Source organism: Ursus arctos, unplaced genomic scaffold (genome assembly GCF_023065955.2).
Source record: "Ursus arctos isolate Adak ecotype North America unplaced genomic scaffold, UrsArc2.0 scaffold_14, whole genome shotgun sequence".
NCBI classification, from domain to species: domain Eukaryota; kingdom Metazoa; phylum Chordata; class Mammalia; order Carnivora; family Ursidae; genus Ursus; species Ursus arctos.
In genome coordinates, this window is record NW_026622808.1 from 8,434,121 (window position 1) to 8,449,678 (window position 15,558).

Genomic DNA, 15,558 nt, shown 5'->3' on the forward strand with positions numbered 1-15,558 from the left:
ACGAGCAGGGAGGAGAAGGAGAAGCAGGCTCCCGGCAAGCAGGAAGCCCGATGTGGGGCTGGATCCCAGGACCCTGGGATTGTGACCTGAGCTGAAGGCAGATGCTTAACGGACTGAGCCACCCAGGCACCCTTAATTTGCTCTTTTTCTAGTTTTCTGAAATGTGGAAAAGACTGTTGACCTTAGATCTCTCTTCTTTTCTAACCTATTCATTCAGTGCTATAAATTTCACTCTATGCACTGCTTTTGCCATATCCTGTAAATTTAGTTTTGTTTTCATTTTCATGTACTTCAAAGTATTCTTAAAGTTCCCTTGAGATTTCTTTTTGATCATGTGTTATTTAGAAGTATGTTGTTTAATCTCCACATATTTGGGGGTTTTCCAGTTATTTTCTGTTACTGATTCCTAATTTAATTCCATTGTAGTTTGAGAGCAGAAATTGTATGATTTTTATTTTTAAAAATTTGTTAATGTATGTTTTGTGGCCCAGAATGTGGTTTATCTTGGCAAATGTTCCGTATAAGCTTGGGAAGTATATGTATTCTGCTTCTGTTGGATGAAATTGTAAATAGATGTCTAATATATCCAGTTGATTGATAGTGGTGGTGAGTTTAACTTAGTCCTTACTGATTTTTCTGCCTGCTGGATCTGTCCACTTCTGATAGAGGGGTGTTAAATTTCAACTCTAATAGTGGATTTATCTATTTCTCCTTGCAGTTTTATCAGTTTTTGCCCCATGTAGTTTGATACCCTGTTGTTTAGGCATGTACATACTAAAGATTGTTGTGTCTTCTGGGAATGACCCCCTTATCTTTATGTAATGATTCTCTTTGTCCCTGATAACTTTACTTGCTTTGAGGTCTGCTCTGTCTGAAATTAGTATAGCTACTCCTGTTTTCTTTTGAGAAGTGTTAGTACAGTTTGTCTTTCTCCTTCCATTTACTTTTAATCTATATGCGCCTTTATATGTAAAGTGGCGTTCTTGTAGACAACATGTAGTTGACTCTTGTTTTTTTTTTTATCCATTCTGACAGTCTTTTTCTTTTAATTATTGTGGTTTTACTTCTTCATTTCAATATGGATGTCTTTTACTTCTTTTTCTTGCTTTATTGCACTTGCTACAATCTCCACTACAGGGTTGACCAGAAACTGTGAGAGCAGACATCCTTGCCTTGTTTCTAATCTTACGTGGGGAACATTCATTTGGAAACCAGGTGTGAATTTTTCTTTGGTACTAGATATTTTTGTATTTCTAGAAATATTCTTTAGATTTTGCGGGCGGGGGGATGCAGTTTTTTGGGTATTATTTTGTAAAGTGGACCAGAACAGTGTTTATCTTAGAGGAGGAATCAGCAAACCATGACCTGTGGGCCACATCTCATCCACCACCTGTTTTTGTAATGGGCTGCAAGCTAAAAACAGTTTTTCCATTTTTAAGTGACTGAAAAATGGAAGAAGACGATTTCATGACTTGTAAAAATTATATAAAATTCAAATAAAGTTTTGTGGGAGCACAACCATTGCTCCCTTACTTATGTATGACCTATGGATGCTTTCCTGCTACGGCGGCAGAGTTGAATAGCTGCACTGGAGACCATATGAGCCGCAGAGCCCCGAATGTTTACTGCCTGGCCCTTCATAGAAAATGTTTGCTGACTCCAGTATAGAGGTAATCTAGCCCACTACAGAGCTGCTAAAAGCATTCTGAGCACTCTGATGCCCTGTACATCATGAGGCGACCTGGTTGGCAGGAATAGGAACTATGTCCAACGCCGTTTGAGCTCAGAGGGTCATTCCCACTGGCTTTCGGCTGGTTCTTTCCCTTACACACGTGTCCTGGTTAACTAACACCTAACTGAAGCCTCCAGGTGGACCCTGTGCAAACCTCTAGATATTCTGTTTACGCAGCCCTCTCCCCTCTGTGCTGTGCCCTGTGTACTCTCCCCTCCTTGACCTATTTGGATGCTTCTCAGTGCAGGACCCGGTTGCCCCTGGGCTCCCAGTCCCCATGCTGGGCAATATCTAGGGCAGCCCTAGAGCTCATCTCAGTTGTTTCCGATCCCTCGGGGAGCACGATCCTTCATTTCCCGATGTCCACGTCTCTCTCGAAACTGTTGTTTTATATATTTTGCCTGTGGTTTTGTGTTTGTTTTTTGTTTTTTTCAGTTGTTTTTTCAGTTGTTTCAGGCCAGAAGTAAATCAGGTCCCTGTCAGTCCCTCTTGGCCAGAAGCAGAAATCTAATTCTGTCTTGACCTCCCTGTTCACAGTGAAATTATCTAGTAAATGGACCTCTGTGCTTCTCTTATCTCTTTAATTCTATGTACTTCTCCCGTTATCGTGTCTGAAGCAAAATGAACCACACAGAGCATTGCGGCTTTATATATGTATATCCACGTACAGTGCTTTATCCTTCTGGATTCATGGTCCTGAAAGGAGTGTCTCGCTCGCTGATAGTAATGACTTTTCTGGCATTGTTGCTTTTTGTTGCCCAGAAAAGCTGCTTTCAGTCAGGAGAAGTATCCTTGTCCCCGAGAAGGCGCTGCGTGCAGAGACCGTGGCAGGTCAGGTGCGAAAGGATGCCACCTGCCGGTTTTTGTGTTGAGCCTCCAAAGCAGAGAGCATCCTTATTGAGATGCCCGCCTTTTGAAAGCCCCACCGGCCTTTGGGGTGTGTGAAGGGGTGGGGACAGGGCGGGCAGATGAAGGAGTGGGGCACAGTAGCGGGGTGCATTCAGGGCATTTCTTCTTCTCCCCTTACCTTGGTGTTCTGAAATGCCGTATTCCTCTTTGCTTTCGCAGCGAGCTATTTTTCAAGGATAAGCACACACACACAAAATGGAAGCAATCTTTACGTTAAACCCTTATTAGCCTTTTTTCTGCCTGAAGGATCTTGGGGATGGGCTGAGAGGTTGCCATGGTTTTCCTTCGTTGCCAGGTCCTGCGCTAGAAGAAATAAGGGACCATGAAGGGTCGTGTCTAACTTCCTTTCGCCCATGGAATCTGTTAGCTTTTCTGTACTTTTGTTGACCCTAAGAAAACACTTTGAAAATCATCCTAAAATAACAGTTCGTCAGTAGAACTTAGACTCAAGGCAATGAATGCTTTCCTTTTCTAACCTAGACACGAAGCCTCATTACAACCAGTTAGCCAGCCTTGGCTTCTGTGCTGCTGAAGCTGTAATTTGAGGCACAAATGGACATTAGGCAGAAGATGGGTGAGGGGCTGGCATTAACCAGATCACCTCAAAAATCCCCGAGATACAATAAAGGAGGGTGACTTTTTGGTTAGGACAGACCCTTGCCTCTGAGTCGGATGGCACCCAAACTCAGGGGCTCTCGTAGGTAGGGTTTTAATGCCGTCTCTTCATACCATGATTCCGTCCATGTTCTTTCTAGGTGCTCGCAGAAAGTTGGGTACTCGTTCTAGATTTCTGTGTTCTTAAGTCCCTCCATGTTGTCACGTGAAATAGCGGCAGGGAAGGTGGCCGGCCAGACTGGCAGAGCTGGGCAGCTCATCTTCGAACCCTGGCGACTGTAACTTCACAGACAACTTTCTTGGAAGATACCCTTTCTGGTAGCTGTCACCTACACCAGATTCCTTTCCTCAGATCTTAAAACGCCAACAAAAATAGAAACATCTACTCTCAGGACTTGCTCTGGGAGTTTTCCCAGTGGAGTAATTAACTTTACCCAGCATGTCTAGCCATCCTTATCTGTCCCTTACTTCTCCTCCTCCACGGAGAGCTCCTCCTTGCGTCAAATGTGAGCATTCCCGTTGCTTCTGTCTGGTCCCTGGACTAACACGACATCAGCTACTTTTCCTACGACCTGAACTCAGAGAGCTATCTAGTATTGTTCACAAGCCCTTCCCTATGTTCAGTGGACACTGAGGTGCGTTCTTGTGCAAGCCTAGCGGGCCCTCTGTGGTCATTCCTTGATTGAAGCATGCGTATTAAGTATGCTCTGTGCCATCACTTGGGCTCGGAACTGGGGCAAAAATACAGGAAAAGAAGACACAGTTCTAGCCATTGAAGCCCTTGTCATGTGCTCGGTCAGGGGCCCGAGGTGGTCGCTCTTAGGAATGTCTCTTGGTTTTCCTTACTTGTTAAAATGTTGGTAACTTTTTGCTGTGGGCAGTTTCAAAACTATGTAAGTAGAGAAAGCAAGAGGACGATCCCATTTCTCCCATCATTTGCTTCACCCATTACCAACTCCTAACCAATCTTGTTTCATCTTTATGTCTATCCACTTCCCTCTCCCGCCCATCCCAGGGATTTTTTTTTTTTTTAAAGATTTTATTTATTTGACAGAGATAGAGACAGCCAGTGAAAGAGGGAACACAAGCAGGGGGAGTGGGAGAGGAAGAAGCAGGCTCCCAGGGGAGGAGCCTGATGCGGGGCTCGATCCCAGGACGCCGGGATCACGCCCTGAGCCGATGGCAGACGCTTAACGACTGAGCCACCCAGGCATCCCCCAGGGATTATTTTTGAAGGAAACCCTAGACATCATATCATTTCAACAGTGGATATTCTGGAATATATCTTTAAAGTATGTTTATAAAAGGTAAGGATTGTTTTTTAGATATAACCACAATGTCATTATCATCCTTAGTAAGTTAACGGTAATTCCTTAATATAATCAAATATCCAGCATTCAGATCTCCCAGATTGTCCACGATGGATTTTTTTTTTAGGTCATTCGATTCAGGATCTGAATGTGGTCTATACATTGCGACTGATTGATATGTCCCTTAAGTTTCTTTAATAGGTAGGTACTTTTGCCAACTCCCTCTTTTTCCCTTTGCAGTTTCTCTGTCGAAGAAGCAGGGGTCATTCGCCCTGTACTTTCCCACTATCTAGACTTGCTATTTGTAATCCCATATATTGTTTAACATATTCCTCTGCCCCACATATTTTCTGTAAATTGGTAGTTAGATTTCGTGGCTTGATCAGAATCAAGTTTGTTATTTTTGGCAAGAACACACGATGATGATTGTCCCTCTCTGACCTGGAGCCACCAGATAGTCCTCCCACAATTACATGATGTTCAGTTAGAGGATGGTTTTTCAGAACGTCTAAAGATAGGAAGGCTCCAAACACCTAATTATTCCAAAGGGATTTTCAAAAACAATGATCGTATTAGTTTTCCGTTGCCGCTGCAATAAATTTGCACGAACATAGGGACTTAATATACAAGTTTATTATCTTACTGTTCTACAGGTCGGAAGTTCAATACAGCTCTTCCTGGGCCAAGATCAAGGTGTCGGCAGGGCTGGTTCCTTTCTGGAGGCTCCGGGGAAGAATTCGTTCCCTCACCTTTTCTGGCCTCTCGAGGCCCCCCACATCCCTTGGCTCACAGTCCCCTTCTTCTGTGTGCAAAGCCAGCAACTCGCATCTCCCTGACCCTTCTTCGAGTCTCCCTCTGACCGCAGCTGTGACAGATTCCTGTTTTGAAAGACTCACGATCACACTGGGCCCACCTGGATAATCCAGAACACTCTGCCCTCTCAGATTCCTTGGCCTTAATCACATCTGCAGTTACTTTTGCCATGTAAGGTCTCATAGTCTCAGATTCCAGGGATTGGGATGTGGACATCTTCAGGGGGCTGTTACTCTGGGTAGCACGATGCTCATCCCTTCTTAAAAATTCGCACCACTGTAATACCGACAGACAATTGGTAGCGTGTGGTGTGTTGCAAATGATTATGACATCATAGTGACGGGGGTCATGTGATGCGGGGCAGATTAGGGGCAATGAGCTACAAGTGTGCCATTAGCGTGGTTTCACACCGCTCTGCATAATTGCATGGGTCTTGATCGTCTCTCTCTGTGAGTAGCAGCATTTTGTCTTGCTCATTATTTCTTGGATCACGGTACCGCATCCCCTTAGAAATGCTGCTGTAAGCCTGGAGAAGCTCAGGTCATCAGTATGATTATTAACACATACGCAGCATCTCTGTTACGGGGACCATCTGTGTCTTTGGATTGTGGAACGGAAACTTACCGTAGCAGTTTACCATAGTGAGGAGGTACCAGGTTCTTAGAGAAATGAGCCAAGTGCCACAGAATTTTCGACCCTTACTCTGTTTTGCATCAGTGAGATAACCTTTTGGTAGTCAAGTCAGTGCATCCAGGTGGAGAGAGAAGAGTACAGTACTGTTGGTATTTCCGTTCATAATCTATATCTCTACCGGATAAAGCAACTTCAGGGCCTTAATGATTCTTTTCCTAATGGAAAACCGCAGAGGACTCTCCTTTCCTCTTGTTAAATTATTTTACCTTTTAATCCACATTGACCCTTGACCCTTGATCCTTTGTATAGATTATTCTTGGGATGCATTTGGAATTTTACCGTAACGTTGGCCGTCCTGTAGCAGCACTAGGTTGACGATAGATTTATCTTGGAGGCCATCCAAAAGGTTGTTGCTAAAGACCAAAAGGACCTCATTATAAAGTGATTTTGCTGTAAAATGGTCCCTTGGAACAGTCTCTGGAGATGGCAGGTCATTTGTATCGTTAAAAACGTACATAGTGTCAAAAAAATGTTACTGAGGGGTCCTTACCTCACACCATTAGTTTAAATAAATTCCAGATGAATTAACAAGCTAAGTGTAATGGTTTAATTCCATAAAAAGACGAGGAAAAAAATAAGTAAATGTTAATGTGATCTTGGGTAAGAAAAGAACTTCTTCGTGATTTCTGCTTCTATAGACTTTCCTGTGACACAGTCATTTAAAAATCCCCATCAACAATGAAACCGCGATGGCGTAGTGTCCTCACCTGGCATATCGCTGGGGTAGAAAGAATCCTTGTCATTAGACTCAGCCCCAGAACGTTCTTCCCAGGGCCCCTGAAAACGAAGAAAAAAGTTCAAAGAGCTCAGTGAGACCGCCCAGCGAAAAACAAAAGGAGAAACAAAGAAAACATCACATTTTAAAGAAAGGAACTCGAATAACTTGAATTCTTTTACCTTTAAATTTTCAAAATCTAGCAAAGTAATATATCTTCATTTTTTAAAACAAAAATGCTATTTTACTATACATTGTTTTGTATCCTGAAACTTACCTGTGTTATCATGAACTTCTTTTAACATGAAAATGTTCATGTACGATACCATTTTTAATAGCCATCTACTGTTTTACTTAATGAATATACTATGTTTTTAAATAAATCCCTGTGTTTGGGGATTAGATAGTTTCCAATTTTTCACTACTGTGAACGTAACAGTCTGGGGTCCAATTGGGAAAAAGAGATTTGAACAGGGAAAATGTAATATTTTTATTAACCATAGCAGGGGAATAGAGGATCGAGGGATTGGCTAGCAGGAAGTAAGGAGACAGAAATAGCAGGTATAAGGTGCAATCACTAACTCTTGGGCTGAAATCGAGGACTCTAGGAAGCACTCCGTACTCCCAGGATTGAGATGCAGGAATTGCTGTGGTGCTGAGCTTGGGACTTTCTGGGAATCTGCCCTCTGGGGCGCCAGGGAATCCCATTGTTTGGGATGTGTGGAGCTGGAGGTATTCTGTTACAACACGGCCCAAGGAGGGGGGCTGTTGTGTCGGGAGTAGTTGCTGGCCTCTGGGTACTGCTGGCCTCCGTCCTGCCCAGAAGCAGAACACCATCCTTCTGCCACGTCTCTGCAGTCCTGCCCATTGATAGAGCTGACAAAGAAAAAAATACTTAAACGATCCAGATGCATTTTCACCGAACAGTCAAAAAGGGTGACTTTGGGGCTGAGAGGCAATAATCTGATAACCAGCCCAGGAAACGTTTTGGGGAATATCCTCGTAAATACTTCAGTGCGTACTTTCTGAATGTTTTCTTACATTCGTACGCATGGAATCGAGAGTTGAAAAATGGTAGGCTACATTTGCTCTGTAGAAGGGTATGTTTCCTGTCCTTCCACGACGATGCTTAGGAGCTTCTCCTTCACATGTTAGTTAACCCTGGGCATTAGCTTGCTTTTCAATCCTTACAAATACGATAATCCAAAAAAATCTTGTTTGTTTTTTTTTTCCGTTATTTTTAAAGAAGCAGTGCTGTCAAGGCTTTTATTTGTTTTTCCTTTGGTATTCTTTTGTGAATTTCATGTCTATATCCTTTGCCCATTTATAAAATTGGAATATTTTTCTTATTGATCTGCATATGCTCTTTATGTATTAAGCATCAGAAAGTTTAAATGTTGATGTAATCAAATCTTAACGTTATTTCATTTGTAATATTTAAAAATTTTGTTTATCTGGAAATCATTTTAGTTTAAGGTATGAAGTAGTATTTAATATTTTTTCTTTATTTTCTTTTTACTATCAACTGTTTTTTCTCTTTTCTTGACCTGTTACTTTTACGGTATATTGAATTGTATTATATGCCCGGGTATGGACTTCAAATTGTTTTCCTTTGGTTTTTAGTTGCCTCTTTGACTTTTTCTTTCAGAACAGGATGCAGGCCTGGATGCCCTGTCCTCTATCATAAGTCGCCAGAAACAGATGGGGAAGGAAATCGGGAATGAACTAGATGAACAAAATGGTAAGAATATGGCTGGGGTTGACCACGTTTGCAATTCATTGTAAATACTAAAGGCTTGAATATTTGTTAAATGATTTTAATACTATAAAACACATAAAGTAGTTTACCATTGATGGATTATTACCGTTGAACACAGTGGAGAGTGGTTTGTGGCAGATTTGGGTTGTAGTTAACTGAATACTATGTAAAGAAATTCAATAAGAAATTTCTAGTCCTTTGTTGCTGCTTTAAAAAATACTTTGTTTTATGAGCGGCACGTCCCAGGAGCTTTGCCTTTATGTGATAATGGGATGAAATTGCTCAGAGCGCTGTACACTGATGTGTGGCTCTCCAGGCCGCGGGGACCCTGTGTCATCCACATACCCAGTGGAGCTGGCTCCTCTTCCCTCATAAGTTCCAGACTGCGGGGCAGAAAGGTGCTTGAAGATCTCTGTTCAGGACTTGATGTGACAGATCTGGTTGGGGCAAGATTAATTTGCAAACCACAGCAGGATGGCTTGGGGAAACAGAGCTTTGTTGAGGGCCTACCTGAAAAGCTCCTGTGCTTGCGGTCCATGGTGCTAGGGGACAGGGCCTGGTAGGAGCACTGCAGCGGTCGGAGTTGAGAGGAAGAGGACAGAGGCAGGTGACTGATGGCACTTGTACTGTGGGGGGCTTGGGGGGGGGTCACTGGTCTGTGAGTGGAGATCCTAAGTCCAGGTGGGACATGTCCACTTAGAGATGCCAGTGAGCCATCCGAGTGGCCGTGTTGAGTAGACGGTTGGAGGTTTGGTACCAGAGCTCGGTGAGAGCACAGGACCAACAAGAAGGGATGTCAGAAGCTTCTGCATGGAGGTAATGTGTGAAAGCATAGGAACAGTGGGGTCACCATCTATGTCATTGCATTTAATCGGTACACGGCATCACGAAGGCAACGCTAGCCCTGTTTGCTAGCGACAGAGCTCAGAGTGGCTGAGGGACTCCTAATGTCACATCACTTATAAGTGACAGCATTGAAATTCCAGCACGGGTCATCTGAGTCTTGTGACTGCTTTTTTACCACGCTGCCCTTCCTGTCTAAGGAAGACAACATAAGGAGAGAAAAGTGGAAGGTTCTAAGGTTTTGGCTGTGGTAGATATAGTGCCATGGAGGCTCACGATTGCACGGCTTTCAAGAAAAATGACCACAGACCTGTGAGCACAGCAGTCCTAGGAGTGGAAACTGTACAGAAAGTACTTCTTTTCTTGATCTCCACAAAGAATGAGTTCATTTCTTCCCCCAACACTACCGCATTTATCATAAGTAAATAAATTCATCTATTTTATCATCTATCGTAAATAAGTAGATTGCTAAAGCAAATGGGGAAACCCTCTATCTTTATAATGCTCATGGTGGTTATTACTAGTTCAAGCACAGAGGGGAGGATACTTGAGTCCTTTTCCTGATGACGCTAACATGAATGTGCTAATTTATATATTTGCGTATAATTCAGTGATTGGCCAGTTCCTTCCTGGAGAGACTGTTAGGAAGAAATTAAGCTCTAGAGAAAAATCTGCTTATCATAGGTATAATTGTTCTTTAAAAAAAAAAAAAAGGATTTATTTATTTTGGCGGGGAGGAGCAGAGAGGGAGAGGGAAAGAATCTTAAGCAGGTTCCTCTCTGACCTCCAAGGCCTACGCGGGGCTCGATTCCATGACCCTGAGATCACGACCTGAGCCAAAACCAAGAATCGGATGCCCAACCGATTGAGCCACCCAGGCGCCCCTAATTATTCTTTCTGTAAAGAAACATAGCCTATTTAGCGGTCAGACTAGAGAGCATTCTAGCCACCAAGATGGTAAAGCATGCCCATCTTGTGATGTGCCTCGGTAAGCCACTGTGTAGTCATGTCTGGGTAGGTGGCTAAGAACGGATGGTGCATTCTTTGGTGGGTGACTTGCTGACTTCCGGGTGAGATCACCATGCATCTTTCCTGCATAAGCAATCATGCTAGTGTGTCCTTGTCTTGTCTTCCCAGTAGTCTGATGGTTATCCTACTTTGCTGCCTGTTAGAGTCACCCCGGGGGGCCTTTAAAACCCCCAAAGCTCAGGCCATCCCAGTGTTTTAGATTTCTTTTATTGTTGTAACAAATTACCACAAACTTAGTGGCTTAAAAACAGCACACACTTACCATCTCACAGTTCTGGAGGTCTGAAGTCTGACCCACATCTACTTGGGCTAAAAAAAAAAAAAAAAAAAAAAAAAAAAAAAGCTAGGGTGTTGGCAGGGCTGCATTCCTTTCTGGAGGCTCCAGGGGAGAATTAATTTCCTTGCCTTTTCTAGCTTCTAGAGGCTTCCTCCATTCCTTGGTTCATGGCCCTCTCCTCCATCTTCAAAGCCAACACCAGTGAACCGAGTCCTTCTAACATCACATCACCCTGACCTCTAACTTCTATCTCCCTTTTCTGCTTTTAAGGACCTTTGTGATTCCATTTGGCCCACCCAGGTAATCTAGGATAATTTCCCCACTTTAAGGTCAGTTGGTTAGCAACCTTAATGCCTCTTGACTGTGTACTGTAACATATTTATAGCTTCTGGGGACTGGAATATAGACACCTTCCAGGGGCCATTGCTCCACTCCCCACAGTACTTACACCAGTTAGACTAGAGTCTCCAGGGGTGGGGGCCAAGCATCTGCATCTTTAAGGCTTCCCAGATGGTTTCAACGTGCTGCCGAGTTTGAGAACCAGTGTCCCCATTGAATGTGAGCGCTCTCCGTTCACGTTGTCTCTCTCATTGTCTGCATTGCGGCTATAGATCCCACGCACACGTGCGGAAGTACACCCAAGAGTTACACAGACACACGCGTACCGTCCTTATCACGGTTCTGATCTCATGTTTTACCCCTATCCTTTCCCCTTCTTCCTCCTTACCTCCCAGTCCTCAGCTCCATCCCAGCCCTGGATGCATACATGTGAACATAGGCAAACAGGAGGTATTTTTCCACTTAGTTGCCAAAGTAAGCTGGGTTTTCTCTGTGGTGGCCTCCCAGAGAGATTGCAGTTATGCTGGTGGTTTTCTAATGTGCACATTTGCTCCTCAGAAATAGGGCAGAGTCAGCCATTTTCCTTCATAGGGTGTGGGAGACTCTCTGAGGATAAAAAATTATATCCCTGCCAAGACTACAATCAGCCTTTATTCCTTTTGTCAAAATCAAAAAGGCCATTATATCTGTAGGTATTGAGAACAGGGTGGCAGCCCCATCTGGATTTTTATTGTGACCTGAGTATATAATGAGGAGCCAGGGACACTGGAGTAGGAGACCACTTTTGTTGTAAATATCTCTATTTGATTTACTGACCTACTGAATTAGTGTTTTGGTTTTCATTAAATGAGAAAAACAATAGGCTAAGATAATGGCCAGCTGGCTGTTTTGGAATCAACTACCAAAGCCTTACTAACAAAATACATTGTACTTAGGACATAACCACAAAGCTGAAGAGCCAAATTATCATCAATTTAGGAATTCAGGTTCAGTCTTCTCATAGATTTAAAGAGGGCCAGACCAACCCCACCAACTGCCCTGTTCATATGCGGATGACCAAGCCTAATGAGGAAAAGGATTAGCAGTTAAGTGAAAATCCCAGTACTGGAGACCTAAACTATACCTGGGTCTGGGGGCTGGGGGCGGGGGGGGGGACTGAGCCAAGGAGATCACCTTGTGGAAATACAGAGTTCAGTGCCCTTCAGTTCAAGCTGAAATGTATGGATGGCTGGGCACAAAGGGCTCATGTCAGGCTATGCAGATGCTGTTCCCGAATGGGGAGTCATGGCGCTGGTTTACCAAACAGTTCCTTAAAGTTCATGCTCAAGAGGACAGGGCCTCTTGAAAAGAACACTACCACAAGAAAATGGGATTGACGTGACTAACGTAGTTGTTCCTAAGACCTCATTTTGGCATTGGCCAAACAAAGTCAGCACCAAAAAGGACCATAGAGGCATGGTTCTGATGGTAGAAATAGCACCAAGAGCAGACCGCTCCACGAAGTTTTGCTAATGTGTGCCAGTCTGCATCATTCTTTTTGATGTTCAGTTGTCCCAAATTTGGCCCAGTCCTTCTGATGCTTCTCTGTTAATCTTTGATTACTTCCTTGTTTTCTGAAAGAAACCAAAATGACAAAGGAGGGCACGTGCCTTCACAGTGTCAGTACTAAGATTGAGGAGACCAATGTGTCCTTTCAAAGAGCTAGAAACTATGACTAATGTCCTTGAAGGACACAAGATGACCAAAGATTTCATATACACATCAGTGAATTGCCGTTGTAAAGGTCTGTTAGAGCCCCTCGACTGAATTTTCATGTTGAATATTTAGGAAAGTAATGTGGTAGACTGAATAACAGCCCCCACCCCCAAATACGCACGTCCTGATCCCTGGAATCTCTTAATGGCACCTTCTGTGGCAGAGGGGACTTTGCCGATGTGTTAATAATAAATTAAGGATACTGAGACAAGGAAATCATCCTGAATTATGTGTTTGGGTCCCAAAATGTGATCACAAACGTCCTTATAAAAGGGAGGCAGAGAGAGGTTTGAGACAAAAGAAGGCAAGGTGGTGACTGAAAAGATGCTATTCTTCTGGCTTTGAAGATGGAGGAAAGGTCCACAAGCCAAGGGATATGGGGAACACAGCTCTAGAAGCTGGAAAAGGCCAGAAAATGAATTCTACCTCACAGCCCCTGAAGGGACACTGTAACTTCAGTCCAGTGAAACTGACTGTGGATTTCTGATCTCCAGGACTGTAAGGGAGTAAGGGTGTGTATGTGTGTGTGTGTGTGGGGGGGGTGGTTTCTTTTCTGGGCTTAGATCGTGCTTTATTCCAGAACATGCCTATATGTCTATTTGCTGGAAAACCTGGTGCATTCTGTTGGGGAGGAAAAATTTTCCTCCGTCTTTCAAGATCCTTCCAGCTGGACTGGAAATCAAATTGACATGAGTTAGATTTACAGGAGAAAATCAAATTTAGTTTTGTACATACAGGGAATTCACACAGACATGAAATTTGAATGTGTGTTAAGCCCCTAAGTTTGTGATAATTTGTTAGAACAGCAACAGGAAGCTAATGTAAGTAATGGTGTATTTTTATCAATTGTCAGTGAATTCTGCTTAACCACCCTTATGCTAGAAAATGTATTTCGAGTCTTCCAGGTGTCTGTAGCTCCTCTTCTTGAAGAAACTTCTTCAAAGCAGGCTTCACAGAAGGATATTTGCATTGCTGGTGCCCCAGTCAGTCTCTACCCGAAGGCCTCTCAAACTGTTTATTTAGCACTTTGATAATAGAATTTCGTCTTGTATTAATGAAATAAATGGGTGGGCAGTTTGGTGAAGGAATCTTTTTGTGGCATATCCAGGATCAGAATTTCCCAAAGTGTGTTAGGCAAGGTGATTTTAGAAAATATGTTGAGAAACACTTTCCATTTTAATAGTTGCATATTTCAATGAAATATAAATGACTCACATTTGAAACCTGTGATTTCACAGCAATATAAAATTTCCTTATTCAATTAAATCGTATAAGCAGAAAAATAAGCATAATATGTACGTACCATAATAAGCATAATATTTATGTAATAATATATTATTATAGAAGCATAATAGTGAGTTGATATAAAGGAAAACATTAAGCGTATACGGTGCAGGTGAAATATGAACACGGCAACGAATTCTAAAGGTGGTATTTGAAAAGCTGACATGTGGGGAACACCACTATAAGAAGACCCTTTTTGTTCAAGTCAGGGTTGCTATAGAGCACTTACGTGGTTTTCGGCCTCGTCCTGGGACGGCGCTCTGTGATTTAATAAGTGCCCCCTTTCCACTTGGACTTCACGGCGGTGAGATCACACATTAGACGAGCAGAGGGGTTGGAAGACCAGCTGGAGCGATGCCTCCCAGCCCTGCGAGCTTGTAGGTCTGTAAGGCAGTGGCTGTGGTAGGAGCAATGTTGTCGGGTGCTGCAGCCCCCAGAACCGAAATACAGCTGCCCTTTGGGGGAAGCAAGACACGCAGGAACCACTTTTTCTTTCAAGGAAATATAAAATGGCCAGAGGTGTAGGGAGTTCCTGTGACTGCTTGGCAGGTGGCGTGTGGAGCAGAGTGATACCCGATCCACTGCCCAGAGCTGTGTCCCAGGAGAGCTGTGCCCAGACTTGGTGAGCATTTCCCTGTAGCATTAGGCACTTTCCCGGTCAAGTGGGCTTTTATGAATTGATGCAGGAACCTAAGCCCCCACCCCCAGATTTGGAATAGAGACACAGAAATGTCAGGTGGGGAAACGGTTTTCTCTAAGAGGCTGTGCTGATCCAGATTCGTTTCCTTTACTGGGAGTTCATTCAGTGGACTTGGCCGACTGCTAGGATTAGCGGAGCGGGCTCTCGCACCTGCACTTCATTCATAAAGAAGCTTGTGAGTCACTTCATCTCTGAGATTCTGAGGGTGGGAAGGAGTTTGGGGTCATCCGTCCCCAGGCCCCCAACCCCCTGCTATCTTCCCATCTTTGGAAGAACGGCACTCAGTCATTTCTGACCTGTGCTCGTCTGTGCTTTCCTCTGAGGTCTTCTGGGGTGGCTGGGGCAGGGCGGGGGGTGGGGACACCGTGAATCCTCCTGATGCGCGGAATCCCCAGCGACAGCTCACCTTTCTTCCATCTACATTTGTACATATGTTTGCATGTTGGAGATGAAATCAACCTTTTTTCTTCCTATTAGATGTAGTAAGGTCTTTGCCCTAAATCCAGATGAGTATTTTTCCTTCCCTAGTCTATCTTCCATTCGCTCAGCAAACACGGAGTGCCAATTATGTGCTAAGCTCTGTGTTGGAAGGCACGCATCCAGCTGTGGTGAAAGACACAGCTTCTGCCCTCCTGGAGCTTTTGTTCTCCTGTGGAAGGCAGAGACCAGACAGATCGCTACACAGATCCCCAGGTGGAGACAATGGTGAGCAGCGTACAGGATACTTGCTGAAACACCCAGCAGGACAGCCTGGCAGAGTTTGAGGCTCAGGAAAGCCTTCCCTG

At 43.8% G+C, this 15,558-nt stretch overlaps 1 protein-coding gene across 6 annotated transcripts in view; it reads left to right on the plus strand.

Moving 5' to 3' along the window:
• Positions 1–15,558, plus strand: part of STX8 (syntaxin 8) — a 249,021-nt gene that overhangs the window by 50,404 nt on the left and 183,059 nt on the right. For all 6 annotated transcript variants that reach the window (XM_026520980.4, XM_048227159.2, XM_044391746.3 and 3 more), the window contains one exon: positions 8,436–8,528. In XM_026520980.4, coding sequence (XP_026376765.1) covers positions 8,436–8,528 — 93 coding nt within the window. The remainder of the gene's footprint in view (positions 1–8,435; positions 8,529–15,558) is intronic.